At 33.1% G+C, this 16,518-nt stretch overlaps 1 protein-coding gene across 1 annotated transcript in view; it reads left to right on the top strand.

Annotated features, from left to right (window-relative positions):
• Adamts6 (ADAM metallopeptidase with thrombospondin type 1 motif 6) overlaps nt 1–16,518 on the top strand; it is a 293,953-nt gene that overhangs the window by 246,902 nt on the left and 30,533 nt on the right. The window contains exon 21 of the mRNA XM_027951608.2: nt 13,246–13,375. Coding sequence (XP_027807409.2) covers nt 13,246–13,375 — 130 coding nt within the window. The remainder of the gene's footprint in view (nt 1–13,245; nt 13,376–16,518) is intronic.

A 16,518-nucleotide genomic window follows, 5' to 3' on the forward strand; every position in this document is an offset into this window, starting at 1 on the left:
TACCTTCACAAAATCCCTAAGCTGTTTGCTGATTTCACACAACCCTTATGTTTTTAAAGTAAAACTTTTCAAAGCCAATCACTAAAGACTTAAGGCTGTAGCATTGTATTGAACTTTGCATCTGTTTTACAACAACAACAAAAAAAAAACTTTAAGGATATTTAATTTGTACTGAAAAGAACAGTCATGAATACATACATTTTATATTTGTTACAGTTTTTAATTTATACTCTAAAGTATAGTCTTTGTCTTTTCATTGACCCTACTGGCAAGCCTGATGCTTTGTCCAAATTGAATTTTTTTTTTTAGGATTTCCTTTCTTCCTCTTTATGTAAAAGAAAAAAAAAAGTATGCCAAAAACTCAATTTGATTAGATTTCTTATTAAATCAAGGTATTTCTCTGTTAAACATTGTTTTGCAGCACAGAGGGGAAAAGATAAGTTAAAACTATGCTTATATTGAAGAGGAGGAGGGGAAAAAGAGACTGGTTTATATTTTACATATACTATTTGGTAACTGGGTGTTTCTGATCAGTTGTCATTGACTATTTAAAATGCTATCATTACTTTTTCTTTTCTGCTTATGTGGTCTGTTTAATTTTTCTTATATGTTCGATATTCCTTTTTTTAAAATTATTTTCCCTGGATGTAATTTTAAGCCTGATCTCTCTCTCTCTCTCTCTCTCTCTCTCTCTCTCTGTGTATGTGTGTGTGTGTGTGTGTGTGTGTGTGTAAGAAAGAGAAAATGAATAGTATATTAGCATAGAAGTCATGCTATATATTTCTTCTTTCTAGCTAGGACAAATTCTTTTTATCTTAATTTATGTATCTTTACCTGATTCATCTGGAATTATACACATATTGGAGCTGCTTTCTACTCTTTGAGATTTTTAAGATGTCTTTTAAGTGGTTTCCAACTAGTATCTTGGATTTTTCTGATTTAGTATCATGTTTTCCTAAAGGCACCAAGGTGCCCAGGGTCACTGCTGTAGACTTACAAATGATACAGAATATTGTCTTTTTTCAAGGGAAACACAGTGACACTGGTGATATGTAACACAAATTATTATAACAAAGTCATTTGTACCTAACAATTTAATAATAAAAACTCTTTAGACAAGCCAAGCATGGTGGTGCACACCTGTAATTCCAGTACTTGGGAGGCTAAGGCAGGAAGATGGAAAGTTCAAAGTCAGCCTCAGAAGTTCAGTGAGGCCCTAAGCAAGAACCTGTCTCAAAATTTAAAAAATTAAAAGGGTTGTGGATGCGGCTCAGTGTTTAAGTATCCCTGGTTTCAATCCCTGTACAGAAAACAACAACAACAAAAAAAACCCACAAACAAACAAAAACCTCTTTAGACATTTTTTTTCCTACCTAGGAAGTGCTATAAAAAGATCATTGAGATACTGAAGGTGCCATGTATCAAAAAAGTTTGAGAAGTGCTGATTTAGTGTAAAATTAAGATTGCAAAAATAGATACTGAATTTTATTTTATGAAAGGAAAAATGATGTATATAAGCTCACTATTAAGGGCCTAGTGATACTCATAAATTAAAAATGGAGATTCTTTGTATGTCCAGAAAAGGAACTAGAGTCTCAAATAATTTGTAAATTTCTCTTTCATATCTGTAGCAAGTATTCCTTCTGAATATGTTTCCTTCCTTTGCCTCTGTTAAGCATAAGATTGTTGAGTGATTAAACAAAACAGGAAGGAGGTAAAGATACAGGCATATTTAAAAGAGCTTGTGATAGCATTCTTCTTTGTGACTGACAAGTTCATATAATAATCTACACCATTCCATGTATAATAACATAATTTTAAAATTATTTTAATGAATTGACATGCAGATTGCACTGATCTCTTTAAAATGTTAGACATTTCTACATTGTTTCTATTACTGTAGTTCATGATAAATTTTATTTTCAAGAATGGTACAATATAAGCCTAATGTGCACTTAAAAATATAGTAAGTGTATCCTAAAATAATAATTTCTAAGTTGTTTTTAAAAGTATTAGTAAATATAACAAAAAAATAATTATTAGACCAAATATAAGATCATCTTTAAGCTAGTACTAATACCTGACAAAAGGAAACAGCTTTCAATGTACCAGATAAGACAGAGGCAAATGCTTTATATTTTCACAAATGTTCTTTTAATTTGTTTTTTTAATTCTAAAATGTCTGCCTGACACATTTAACATCACTAAGAAGACAATTTATGTTATTGGTGAATAACAGAATGTGCTTCAACCAAGTAAGGGTTTTGACACTTGATTTTTATAGACACAACAACAAAAATAATGACTAACACTTGTATGGCAGCTTAAAAGATACTTATGCTGTAACTTTCACAGAAAGTCAAAGCACAGGAGTCCCAGACTAGAGCAGACAGAGGAAAACAAAATCCAACTGTTTTTTTCAAGATTCAAAGTAGTCTTAATTAAAATTAAATGTGAAAGACATAAAAAGACTGAATCTTATAACTAAATCTGCTTATCTTTGCTTAGACATTATTATCTGAAAATTTCTTTCAGAGTTAAATAAAGATTACCGATGGAAACTTTAGTTTAAATAGTTAAAAACATTTTACTCATTGTCATTTATTTTTCTTTGAAGAAACATAGCTAACATAATTAGTTCTTAAGAAAAATTCCCTATGAAAGGTATTTTGAGTGTGAGGTTGTACAATATAATAATGTTGTTTGAAACTATAGGGGTTCTTTAACTTTTATTCCTGCAAATATCAGACATGAAACAGATCATTGTGATGTTTTTAGTAATACAGACTCCCTGAAAAAAAGTGACTTGAGTTTAGAAAGAATAAAGGTTTACATTCAGTTTTGTTTATTAGTCCCTAATTTTCTCCTTGCTCTTCAAAAAATAAGATATTTAGAAGATTAGAAGTTGTCTATCACTGCACTGACCATGGCATCACCCTATTCGCTCTCTCCCACCATCCTCTTCTTTTAGGTCATTTTCAATGTTGAGAAGGAAGAGTATCCTTTAACATACAAGTTCAGTTGTATCAGACCTCTTAGCAGGCACAAATGTACATCAAAGCTCTTGAAATCCTTGGTTTAGTAGCCACCAACTTCACCTGACTTCAATAAAGTCTTGTATAACATGATCCTTGAGGAAGAAGAGCAACTCCTTTATGCAAACTCATGCTAGTGGCTGATTCATACATCTGGAAGTTAATGTATTTGTTCATTCATTTGTCCATAATAATTTTTGTATTCATGTTTTTCGTTAAGCATATGACTTCTCCTATACAAACTACTTTTTAAAAAATTCTTTGAGTTCTCCTATGTATTTTCAATATACCTTAAGCTATCTAACCTCTTGTTAAAAATGTTACATATAAAAGTTTAGTTTGATGATCTTTATACTTTTTATAGCTTAAGTCTGCATATTGGCTTGGATTTTCTCTAACCTTAAGATTTATAGTTGAAGGGAAGTAATCTCTGTAAACCCAAAACATTTTCCCTAGTGCTGATTTTCTTCCTTTTTTTTTTTATCATTTCTATTGCTTTAGCAATTTTGTTCTTTCATAACATGAACAGCAGAGTTTGGGTAAATATTCACTTACTGAAAAACTTGGGTAATGCTGAAACCACAGTCTAAGTACATTTTCTATTAAGGATCAGTGTGACACAGGTCATGTTTTACTTCACAAAAATTCTGTCCAAAATACCATTTTTAACTATCATGACATTATCTATCTTTACAAGATAGAATATATAAAATTTTGGAAAAAAAATAAAGTTTTCCATAATGGTAAGTATTATCACCCCAATTTTGACAGAACCTTGTAGTATAATTATATTCTTTTTTCAATTGAAGAAAATAAAGATTTTAGTTTAAAATGCATTTAGTGACAAATATGTCATAGTATATGAAAGAAGCTTGGGACTTGTATTCTCAACATCATTTCTCTAAGATTTTAAATAAATATCAGAAAAGATGAAGTCATTCTAAAGATTATGAAGATTACTTTTTAGTACTATGGATTAATATATTAGGAAAAGTGCCTTTCAAAAGTCCCTGTTTCTAGTTAGTATTCTGCCTCTTGACATATCTCTTTTAACATGTCAAAAGAACTGGTATCAACTCAGGCTCTGAAATAAGTCTATAAAACCAAATGGAAAATAACAAACACCTGCTTTCTACATTTGTTGTTCTATAGAGTATAGAGGAAAAGCAGACATAGAGGGAGAAAGAGGTGGAGAAAACAATGGTGAAATATTGAAATGTGGAGGAAGAGAAGAAACAACTTTATAGAATTTTGGCTTTGAAGAAACATTAGAAATCATCTGATTTGATTATCTCATTTTACTAAGGGTAATGAAAGTTTGCCTTAGGTTTAATGCTTAGAACTCATAAAGAAGTAACTAAACATGGCAGAAGTTGGAGTGAAAAGTAAAAAAAAAAAAAAAAAAACACAAGAAAAAGTGAAAGGGAATGCCATCATAGTCATTTAGCCATGAAAAGTGTTCTTAAAACTAACAGTGATAGATAAAAAGAAATGAGACAATTTAACAAAATTGGAGGGCTGTAAAATTAAAAATATCAGGCCTGAAAATTCAATACTTTATTGGATAAAATATCTTCCATTATGTGATATAATTATAATGGTTCTTGCCTTATCCCACCCCATTTTAATGTAATCTCATTGAGGTCAAAATTGTCTTACTTTTTTTCCTACTTTTATGGTAATGAAAATGATTCTTAGACATAGTAGGAACTCAAATAGATTGTTAGGCACTTTTCATGAAAGTGATTACTGTTAATATCTAATGGGTAGTAGGAATCTCCATCTTACTATCACTAAATACAGTTTCTCTAGAAAAATGCAGTATTTTTAGAGCTGTGTTTTCCTTTTGATCACCCTGTTTCCTCAGGATATCTACTTTTGGGACAAAAGGGAAGACACAGAAAGACAGAGAAGGGAAGTCTTTGAAAGATAAAAACTAGCAAAAGGCTCTTCAAAAGAAGGAAGCCATATGGATGGAGTTGATTGGTACGCTGGGTGCCAGCTGTTACATCTAAGGCAGATGGGCTTTGCTCTGCCCTACAAGTGCTTGTGTCTGGCCAACAATCACATGGCACAATAGCCAGATTCCAACAGCGAAAGCAGAGCAGGGAGACTTTTTTTTTTCCTGGCACTTGTCACTCTTTGGATGCTATCTTCACTGAAGATTTAGATTAAATTGATACTGCTGGCCATATGCTCTGTATACTGTGGTTATCTGGTGTTTTCTTCGTTGCTAGCTACTTTGGATGCTGTGGTTAAGCAAATTATTGCCTTAACCACCGGCCACATTTTTAGTATGAGCTCTTTCTTTTTAACTTTTTTTCTCCCTCTTCATTCTCAGAAAACTATTTCTTGGGCAGATGAAATGTGCTATGCTATGATCTAGAGGTTGGTTAATCCATCAATCCCAAGGATACATTAATCCTCTCTTTCTTTTCATTATTGACTTGCTCATATGTGGTTTTAGAGTGCCTATTTATCAAACATATTGTCTAAGTCTGAAGTGTTGGGTCTCATGAGTAGCTCTGAAAAGACCTAAAAGGTCTTTCTCCTGCCCTTAACTACTTCCACCCTGTCCTTCTTGGACATATAATCCTTTAAAGTTAAATTTTCTTTTTTTTTTTAATTTTTTATTGTTGGTTGTTCAAAACATTACATAGTTCTTGATATATCATATTTCACACTTTGATTCAAGTGGGTTATGAGCTCCCATTTTTACCCCATATACAGATTGCAGAATCACATCAGTTACACATCCATTGATTTACATATTGCCATACTAGTGTCTGTTGTGTTCTGCTGCCTTTCCTATCCTCTACTATCCCCCCTCCCCTCTTCTCTCTCTACCCCCTCTACTGTCATTCATTTGTCCCCCTTGTATTATTTTTCCCTTTCCCCTCACTTCCTCTTGTATGTACTTTTGTATAACCCTGAGGGTCTCCTTCCATTTCCATGCAATTTCCCTTCTCTCTCCCTTTCCCTCCCACCTCTCATCCCTGTTTAATGTTAATCTTCTTCTCATGCTCTTCGTCCCTACTCTGTTCTTAGATACTCTCCTTATATCAAAGAAGACATTTGGCATTTGTTTTTTAGGGATTGGCTAGCTTCACTTAGCATAATCTGCTCTAATGCCATCCATTTCCCTGCAAATTCTATGATTTTGTCATTTTTTAATGCAGAGTAATACTCCATTGTGTATAAATGCCACATTTTTTTTTAATCCATTCGTCTATTGAAGGGCATCTAGGTTGGTTCCACAGTCTTGCTATTGTGAATTGTGCTGCTATGAACATCGATGTAGCAGTGTCCCTATAGCATGCTCTTTTTAGGTCTTTAGGAAATAGACCAAGAAGGGGAAAAGCTGGGTCAAATGGTGGCTCCATTCCCAGCTTTCCAAGAAATCTCCATACTGCTTTCCAAATTGGCTGCACCAATTTGCAGTCCCACCAGCAATGTACAAGTGTACCCTTTTCCCCACATCCTTACCAGCACTTGTTGCTGTTTGACTTCATAATGGCTGCCAATCTTACTGGAGTGAGATGGTATCTTAGGGAGGTTTTGATTTGCATTTCTCTGACTGCTAGAGATGGTGAGCATTTTTTCATGTACTTGTTGATTGATTGTATGTCCTCCTCTGAGAAGTGTCTGTTCAGGTCCTTGGCCCATTTGTTGATTGGGTTGTTTGTTCTCTTATTGTCTAATTTTTTGAGTTCTTTGTATTCTCTGGATATTAGGGCTCTATCTGAAGTGTGAGGAGTAAAGATTTGTTCCCAGGATGTAGGCTCCCTATTTACCTCTCTTATTGTTTCTTTTGCTGAGAAAAAACTTTTTAGTTTGAGTAAGTCCCATTTGTTGATTCTAGTTATTAACTTTTGTGCTATGGATGTCCTATTGAGGAATTTGGAGCCCGACCCCACAGTATGTAGATCGTAGCCAACTTTTTCTTCTATCAGACGGCGTGTCTCTGATTTGATATCAAGCTCCTTGATCCATTTTGAATTAACTTTTGTGCATGGCGAGAGAAAGGGATTCAGTTTCATTTTGTTGCATATGGATTTCCAGTTTTCCCAGCACCATTTGTTGAAGATGCTATCCTTCCTCCATTGCATGCTTTTAGCCCCTTTATCAAATATAAGATAGTTGTAGTTTTGTGGATTGGTTTCTGTGTCCTCTATTCTGTACCATTGGTCCACCCGCCTGTTTTGGTACCAGTACCATGCTGTTTTTGTTACTATTGCTCTGTAGTATAGTTTGAAGTCTGGTATCACTATACCACCTGATTCACACTTCCTGCTTAGCATTGTTTTTGCTATTCTGGGTCTTTTATTTTTCCATATGAATTTCATGATAGCTTTCTCTATTTCTACAAGAAATGCCGTTGGGATTTTGATTGGCATTGCATTAAACCTATAGAGAACTTTTGGTAATATCGCCATTTTGATGATGTTAGTTCTGCCTATTCATGAACAGGGTATATTTTTCCATCTTCTAAGATCTTCTTCTATTTCTCTCTTTAGGGTTCTGTAGTTTTCATACCTCAATATTGTAAAAGCAATCTATGCTAAGCCTCAGGCTAGCATCATTCTGAATGGAGAAAAATTGAAGGCATTCCCTCTAAAATCTGGAACAAGACAGGGATGCCCTCTCTCACCACTTCTGTTCAACATAGTTCTCGAAACACTGGCCAGAGCAATTAGACAGACGAAAGAAATTAAAGGCATAAAAATAGGAAAAGAAGAACTTAAATTATCACTATTTGCAGATGATATGATTCTATACCTAGCAGACCCAAAAGGGTATACAAAGAAACTATTAGAGCTAATAAATGAATTCAGCACAGTGGCAGGATATAAAATCAACATGCATAAATCAAAGGCATTCCTGTATATCAGCGACAAATCCTCTGAAATGGAAATGAGGACAACCACTCCATTCACAATATCTTCAAAAAAAAATAAAATACTTGGGAATCAACCTAACAAAAGAGGTGAAAGACTTATACAATAAAGTTAAATTTTCAAGTGCTAATTTCTCCAATTTTTCTATGTTTAAAGTGGTGAACTGCTCTGAAAAAAACAGTATATTGCTGAATATTGTGTTACACATGAGCCTATAAAATTATTTAACTCTCTGAAAAAAAGAGAAGGTGGGACCACATGAGAACCTTGGGCAGTTTATAAGGGGAGTGGAGAAGGAACTGGGAAGGAGGCAAGAAGTCAAGAAGAACCATATATGGTCTCTGAGTCTTCATTTAGGATCCACCCTGGGACTACAAAGTTCTCTTACCTGAACCACCCTTCACCATTCCCTAGAGTAAGAATATTAAATTGAGGATGCCATCCAGGGTTCAGTGTCATTTCCTGTATTATATGCTGTTTGAAAATGTCATTTAAAGCCATTTCTCGATGTGTAGCTTGAGCAGTGATTCAAGCTGGATCCTCCCATTGTACAAGAGAACGTTTGGTGGGTAAATAGACCTTAATTTTTAACTATTATCAGAAAATTAAATATAGGATCTGAAAAGTTTAAACTAAATACAAAAAGTAAGTGTTACATTTCTTTACTTTTTTCTCAGTGCTAAGGATTGAACCACGTGTTTTGCACATGCTAGGCAGGCACTCTGCCACTGACCTACATCCCTGGCCCTAGAGTTACATTTCTTTGTTAAGAACCACTATACCATCATATTTTGTTCTTTAATATCAAAAATTCAAAAGATAAACAGACTAAAAGGCTTTAAATTTTAGAGTATTTAAAATAAAGTTTGTACTTAACTTTTATAATATGAAATCATTGATTTTTAAGCATGGAAGGATTGCATTTATAAAAAAAAGATATACAATTTTCATGCCTGCAAAATTAGGTGTTTAAAAATATAATTAGTGCAGCTTTAAATCTGGCCAATTAAATTCTGCAGAACATCTGCCTATCTCCAGGGGACAGGCACTTGAATTGTTTTTGATTAGATATACATTGACTGCCCATGTGGATATTTAATTTTATATGTATATTATATATATAAATAAAATACATATTATATATATATATGTATATATATATATATATATATATATATATATATATATATATACACATACATACATACATACACACACACATTTTTTTTTGTTATAAGCTATAAATCTTTAGATTTGAAAGCATAGTGGTTTTGTGTAACTGGATGTAATTATTCCCAATAGGGTTTAAAATCAACTTAGCAATATTTTATAGACTACTTTAAAAGAAGCTATGTTTAAGAGATTTGATCATATAAAAAGATTCTAAAATGTATTTCTCTTGTTGACTTAGAGTATTTCCAGTTGATCTTTATTTTCTACTTCCTGGAGTTAAAAGCTGCCTTTGCTTTAATTTAAAGGTGTTAAAAAACAAATGCCAAATGTCTTCTTGGATATAAGGAGAGTAACTAAGAACAGAGTAGGGGTGAAGAGCATGAGAAGAAGATTAACATTAAACAGGGATGAGAGGTGGGAGGGAAAGGGAGAGAGAAGGGAAATTGCATGGAAATGGAAGGAGACCCTCAGGGTTATACAAAAGTACATACAAGAGGAAGTAAGGGGAAAGGGAAAAATAATACAAGGGGGACAAATGAATGACAGTAGAGGGGGCAGAGAGAGAAGAGGGGAGGGGAGGGGAGGGGAGGGGGGATAGTAGAGGATAGGAAAGGCAGCAGAACACAACAGACACTAGTATGGCAATATGTAAATCAATGGATGTGTAACTGATGTGATTCTGCAATCTGTATATGGGGTAAAAATGGGAGCTCATAACCCACTTGAATCAAAGGGTGAAATATGATATATCAAGAACTATGTAATGTTTTGAATAACCAACAATAAAAAATTTAAAAATAATAATAATAATAATAATAATTTAAAGGTGTGTGTTTTAAAAAATCCATCCATTTAGTGCATTGGTTTATAGAGTTATCCTGTTGCTACTGACTCAAAATCAAAGCAGGAAAAAAAAAAAGTCTGTAAACCTGCCAAGTGCAGGGGTAAAAGTTGGAAGGAAATTTGTATACTGTTAGAGGAAAATAGCATAGTGTCATAGGAAGGTTTGGAATAGGCTACTAGAATAGGCAGTTGTTGAGTGTGAAATACCACACTGTCTACTATAACATTTTAGAAGAAAATTAGTAAAAGATGAATGCAAGAAAAAATGCAGGCTCATAAAATAGCAACTTTAGCTGTCTTCAAGGACTTTCATTTTCACTTCATAAAAAAATATCAATCTGAAATTATGAAGCTAAAATGAACCCAGAAAACCTGTAATTCCTGGTTTTTAAGATGACTGGAAGGCCTGGTCAAAATTAAGTCTATTTGTATTCTTTGTTCAATATCTCATAAGAAGCAGAGTGCCTTATATTTAGTACCTATTACCTACTTAATGAATGAATGAAATGGGTGAGTGAATGAATGAAGGAACTGCCAACCACATTTAGTTGGCAGTTTTAGTTTGTGTAAGTATGTAATTTTTAAACAAATCATTCAGCAAAATAACCCAAAAGGATAAAGTTCTAGAATAAAGATGTGGGATATATAGATATATCGGTAATTTTTATTTTGTTTCTTATGGTTTTGTATATTTTCCTTTTTTTTTTCTTTTTAGGTACCAGGGATTGAACTCAGGGGCACTTAACTACTGAACCATATCTCCAGCCATTTGTATTTTATTTAGAGACAGATTCTCACTGAGTTGCTTAGGGCCTTGCTGAGTTGCTGAGTTGCTAAGGCTTGGAACTTGCGATCCTCTTGTCTCAACCTCCTGAGCTGCTAGGATTACAAGCGTGTGCCACCGTGCCTGGCTATTTTCCAAATTTTTAACAATAAATGTTATAGAGGAAAATTTCTTCAAGATACATAAGTGCCTAGAATTTTTTAAAAATGAAATCTTAATATAAATCTCTGCTAATTATCTCTACTAACATTTCATCTGTGATTCAAATTGAAGTAGCACTACTTTCACCTTAAAGGCTACTTGTGAACAAATGTTATTGTAGGAAAAACATTTCTAGGGTTATATATTTTAAAAGTAAAATTTTATCTTAACCTGTAGAAACTGACTGAACATTTCTGCCACTGAAACAAAGCAACATCAGTTCCATTTTGTAGAGCTGAAAATGTTTTATCTTTTTTTTGAGACAAAAAACCAAGATACTGTACTGGTGCCAGCATTCTTGTTTCAAATATAGTCACATTTGAATGAAAAATAAATAAATAATCATGCTAACCTATAAAAGCACTGTTCTGCTTTTCCTGACAGAAGCAAAACATTGAACCAGAATGAATGGATAGTCAGCCATTGTTGCAGTTGGTAGCTGAGTCCCTTGACTCACAGTTGAAATATATGTTTAGGTGGACCACATGGTCTTAGTTATCTGCCCACTGGAATGACACAATGGGAAGGTAATCTGATGAATATCATGGGACATCTGTGAACAGATCATAGCTATGCTTGATATGAATCATTCTTCCCTCAAAAATCTAAAGTTTAATAGTTAAAAATTTTAAATTGTTGTCATTGCATAAATGGAGTCATCTGGCCTATTACAGGGGTTAGGAGGGAATGAATACAATACATACTTTCAGATATTTTGCCAGTAAATTGTTTGACTAATTGTTAGATCTCTAAATTTAAGAAAGCCTAAAAACATGTTGCTTAAGGTGATCAATAAGAGTCTTGCATCTCTGCAAGCAATAAAAAATACCTTCTTTCACTACTCACGAGTGTCATGTAGGATATAAGATCTAAGTCTTATAAGCTTAGAAGACTTGTTCCTGTGTCAATCTTTAAATCCAAAGGGCTGAGTTAAAGATGTGCATATGTCACAACTGAAGTACTCCTGCCCATTGGATTTTTATGACTCTTAAGAAGGATCTTGGAGAAAGCATTTGGTGCCCAGGTTTTTGGGTTAAACTTTCCTTCACTGAATGACCCTATTCTCACATGGATTTCCCTTATTTGTGATCATACTTTGTTTTTAAGGCGCTACTATTTTAAAATGACTGAAAACAAAAGGAAAAACAAATGAAGTATTGGGTAAGGCATGACGCTGTGGCTTGCTGGTTACTGTTAATGCTGCTCTTAGACACTTTCTGAGTAATTTAGATTACCTGTTTGGAGGGAAGGGTTTGGTGATTGGAGGGACGGTTTAGTTTGTATTCTCATTTCCACTTGCAGGAGTAACCTATTGCCCCTGTATGATCTGAAACATGATACATGGTCTTGTAGTTTGACTTGTTTCTCTTTGATATTTTGACATACCTATCTTGGATTTTTTTGATTGATTGACACTAAAGAAAGTATACCTAAAGCTTATTTACCAGGGGTGTTTACAAATAAGAGTATGTGTTGTGTATGTCTTTGTGTTTTATGAAATGTGAACAAGTTGTGATGGATATCTTTGCCAATAAATAATAAACACATATTTAAAATTTTACAAACTTATAATGAGGATATTTTTAGTTGTGGTAAACAGATCACTCAAGACTAATTTTTTATGAACAAGATAAGTATTTTGAAAATTAACATTTGAATGAGTTATGTATGTATTTCTTTGACATATAATCAACGGGTCCAACTCTTTAGAGCAAACAGACTAATTGGTTACAGTCTAAAAGGTCCACTGCAATCTTTAAATTCTGTACTTCCTGGGCTTTTAGAGTGATACGTATGTAAATGTAAAAAAAAAAAATGAAATGTGTGGATGTGATGTATGCCTAACAAAGATTAAACTGGTGGGATTTTTCCTATAAAATATCAAAAAGTAAATTGATCCCTATTGTTTTTTAAAAAAATATACAATTATTGATTTTCAGTGAAATGTATATCAATACATTTTATCTGGGGATAATTTGGGAAATTTAAGGGATTTTTTTTTTTTTTTTTTAAGGAAAGCACGAAGAAGAACATACAGATGGAAATACTAATTGCTTTAAGTTACCAGTAGTTTCTTTTCTGGATTTGAAAACAGTTATGTTTCTAAATATATGAGAACAATGATTTTGCCTAAAATTTCAGTATAATGACCAGGACTTCTCTCCTTTTTAGAGAAGCAGTCAAGTGTTTCTGGAACAGATAAGACAGCAGCGATCCAGTGAGGTTGATCCCCCAAGGAAGAAAGCTATGCATACTCACCTTTTTGGAAGGTGAACTGCTCCTCAATTAATGATGTCCTCCTTTCCTCAAGGTGTCCAAAGACAGGAGGTGGTCTGTAAAAGGCTGGATGACAACTCCATTGTCCAGAACAATTACTGTGATCCTGACAGTAAGCCACCTGAAAATCAAAGAGCCTGCAACACTGAGCCCTGCCCACCTGAGTAAGTAAGAGAAAGAAGTAAGAACTGGTTCTTCCGGTACAAAGAGAAAAACATCATGTATTCATATTTGGAAAATTACTCACATGAAAAAATAAATGAGGCTGAGAAAAAGGGAGGAAACAACATAGAGGGTGATATTTTGATATCCTTTTCTCTAAGCAAAGATTCCTATTTATTCATAGACTTCGATTATTAATTCTTTGAAAGCAGAAATTTCAATGAATTTGGTCCTGACACAGTGCTGGAATTGATCATATTATATCAATTCTAAGGTACATCTTTTCACATTTTAAGAACTATGAAATCAGGATTCATTTTGTTACTGATGGCATCTTACAGCAGTATTTGGGATTTTCCCCCTTTCTTAAAGTTACATGAAATATTGGTGACTTAAATTTAACAGCAACAAAATGATTTCTTTCCACTCCTTTTTTCTAGATATTTATCCTTTTAAAATGGTTTAAAAATACTCTGGAATGGAATATCAATGCTTTAACTTACTGACCCAGTTTTAAGTTCCATTGTTGCAAACCATCCTGTCTTCTGAATGCTGGATCCAGGCACAGAGGCTTCCTTCAGTCTCTTTCTGTTCATCAATGTAGCAGTTACAATTCACTGTAAAGAGAAGCACAGGAAAGAGCTATTCTTTTTAATGATGGCTCTAAAATGACATTTGCTGTCAGTAAGCTACACTTTATAATCTGTAAAACAGAAAGGTTTCTTGATTAAGCAAAAAGCAATAATTATGTGGAAAAAGACAAGGATGCTGATTTGATCATTATGATATTGATTTTTTTTTTTTAGGGATTTTACCAGACTGCCAACTGCAAGAAAAAAAACATGTGAATGGCATTTTATTCTTGTTTGAATAATCAAGACTAACCATTAACCCCTTGGTTAGCTAAGTGTCCTAAAAAGAAATTGATAAGGAAAAAGAGTAAGCAGGACATATATGTCCTAAACTGTAAAGAAAAGCTTCAAAACGAAGTTAATCTCCTTTTCCAAAAATGACCACAGTTGAATCACAAAAACTTGGGGCTTACAATGGATAAAAATCCAGGTTCCTAAGATGGATAAAGAAAGGTGCATTTCTTCATATTTATTCCAAAACAGTGATGCCTTATGAACACATTATCCAAAGCCAGTGCCTGCCTGCACATTTGATCTTAATTTTTCACTTCTAGTCTGTTGAAAAGGCTTAGGATAGTAACTATCAAGTAAGTAGTGCAAAGTATCTAGAATGATAGAAAATTTTTATTTTAAGATTTTATACTTTATGTCTATTGTTTTCAAAAAGTGATCACTATGTAACTAATTCTTTAAAACTAAGTCATAGAAAAATATGGAAATGTGACCTATTATATGTATCATGAAAACAAGTTATTTATTTTTAATTTTGTTCTTTTCTCTGCCAGTTTTTTTTATAAATTCATCTCAAGATAAATTGAAAAAATTATATACATCAAAGTGGTGCTCAAAATCCATGGGCTAATTTTGTCCCCTTCTAGGTTTCCAATAACTACAGCATGTTTTCATGTAATTTTGAGTCTTAATCCTTCAAGTTAATTCCCTGACCCTCAGGATTTTAAGAATCATGTTTGGAATTTAATCAGCCATTTAAAGCATTTGAATGTTACTGGTTACACTTGCTTTATCTTGGCCTAGACTTTTTATTTGTTTGAAATTATGTACTCAAATGTTCACTGTCCTTGGAGAGTTCAATCAGTGGTCATTCCATCTCACATATTATGGATCTGAGTATTGCATTTGAGGATTTTCTTTAATGGTTTAAGTATAATTGACACAATAACATGTGATTACAATTTGATTTCCTATCTTCTTTCCTTTTGTAGTTCTGAAATGAAGTTACTTAAGTTTGAAGTAAGTAATGGATGGAATTCAAAAGAGAAAAATAAAGGAATATGCGAAGCATAGACAAATTTAGTTTCAGAGTTTTCTTTTTTGGAAAGGCCTCAAGGAACCTATTTTAAATATTGTTTGCTGTTAGTCCAATTTTTTCTTAATTTCTTTTTAATGTTTTTTATTTTTTTGAATTTGGATTATGGAAGATGAAATATTAATTTTTCAGGATGTTTGTCATATATATTAAGATTCCCATCAGATACTAGCACTATAGGGATAAAAATCTTAGAAAGACTACTATGATTCAATAAGATTTTTAGTTAGTGTGAAGAAAGGAGATAGATTTTTTGTTTTCGGGTGATTATGTGATAGGCAAATAAAAAGAAAATAGGGGCTGGGTTATGGCTCAGTGGTAGAATGCTTGCCTGGCATGTGTGAGGCACTGGGTTCTATCTTTAGCACCACATAAAAATAAATAAATAAAATAAAGGTATTGTGTCCATCTACAACTAAAAAATATTTTTAAAAAAGAAAATAAAAACATTTATAATAGCACTATTAATAATTTGATGTATTTGCAATATATTATATATACATATTATATAATATGTACTATATATATATATATGCTTTGTAGTCAGTTTTCTACATATTTTGAAAATTAAATATCTTTGACAGCACATAGTAGATCATCATAGCTGTCTTACAGCTTTTGATTTCCTGTGCTACCACAGCACTAACCATTTTTGTCACTAAAACTTAATTTTCCTTAATTATGCCCTTATGCTTAATAAATAGGAATAGAATTTCTGAAACAAATGGAAACAAATTTTAGTCTTTGAAACATATTGTCAAATTGCTCTCCAGAAAGATTTTATGAATGTATACTCCTACTAGCAAGATATAAGAATGCCATTTCCCTGAACTGAAAACACTTGGGTATTATAATTTTTAAACAGTTTTGGTTATTTTATGGGGGGAGAAGTGTTGATATCTAATTACTATTTTATATTAAATTTCTTGGATTGCTGATGAGGCCAAATATCTTTATTTTTAGAAGTCTTTTTTTGTGTATGTGGTGCTGGGGATTGAACCCAGGGCCTTGTGCATGTGAGGCAGGCATTATACCAACTGAGCTATATCCCCAGCTCTGAACTCTTAATATATAAAGAATATTAACTTCTGGGGCTGGGATCGTGGCTCAGTGGTAGAGCACTTACCTGACGTGTGTGAAGCACTGGGTTCGATTCTCAGTATTACATATAAACAAATGAATAAAA

This window comes from Marmota flaviventris, chromosome 5 (assembly GCF_047511675.1).
Source record: "Marmota flaviventris isolate mMarFla1 chromosome 5, mMarFla1.hap1, whole genome shotgun sequence".
NCBI classification, from domain to species: domain Eukaryota; kingdom Metazoa; phylum Chordata; class Mammalia; order Rodentia; family Sciuridae; genus Marmota; species Marmota flaviventris.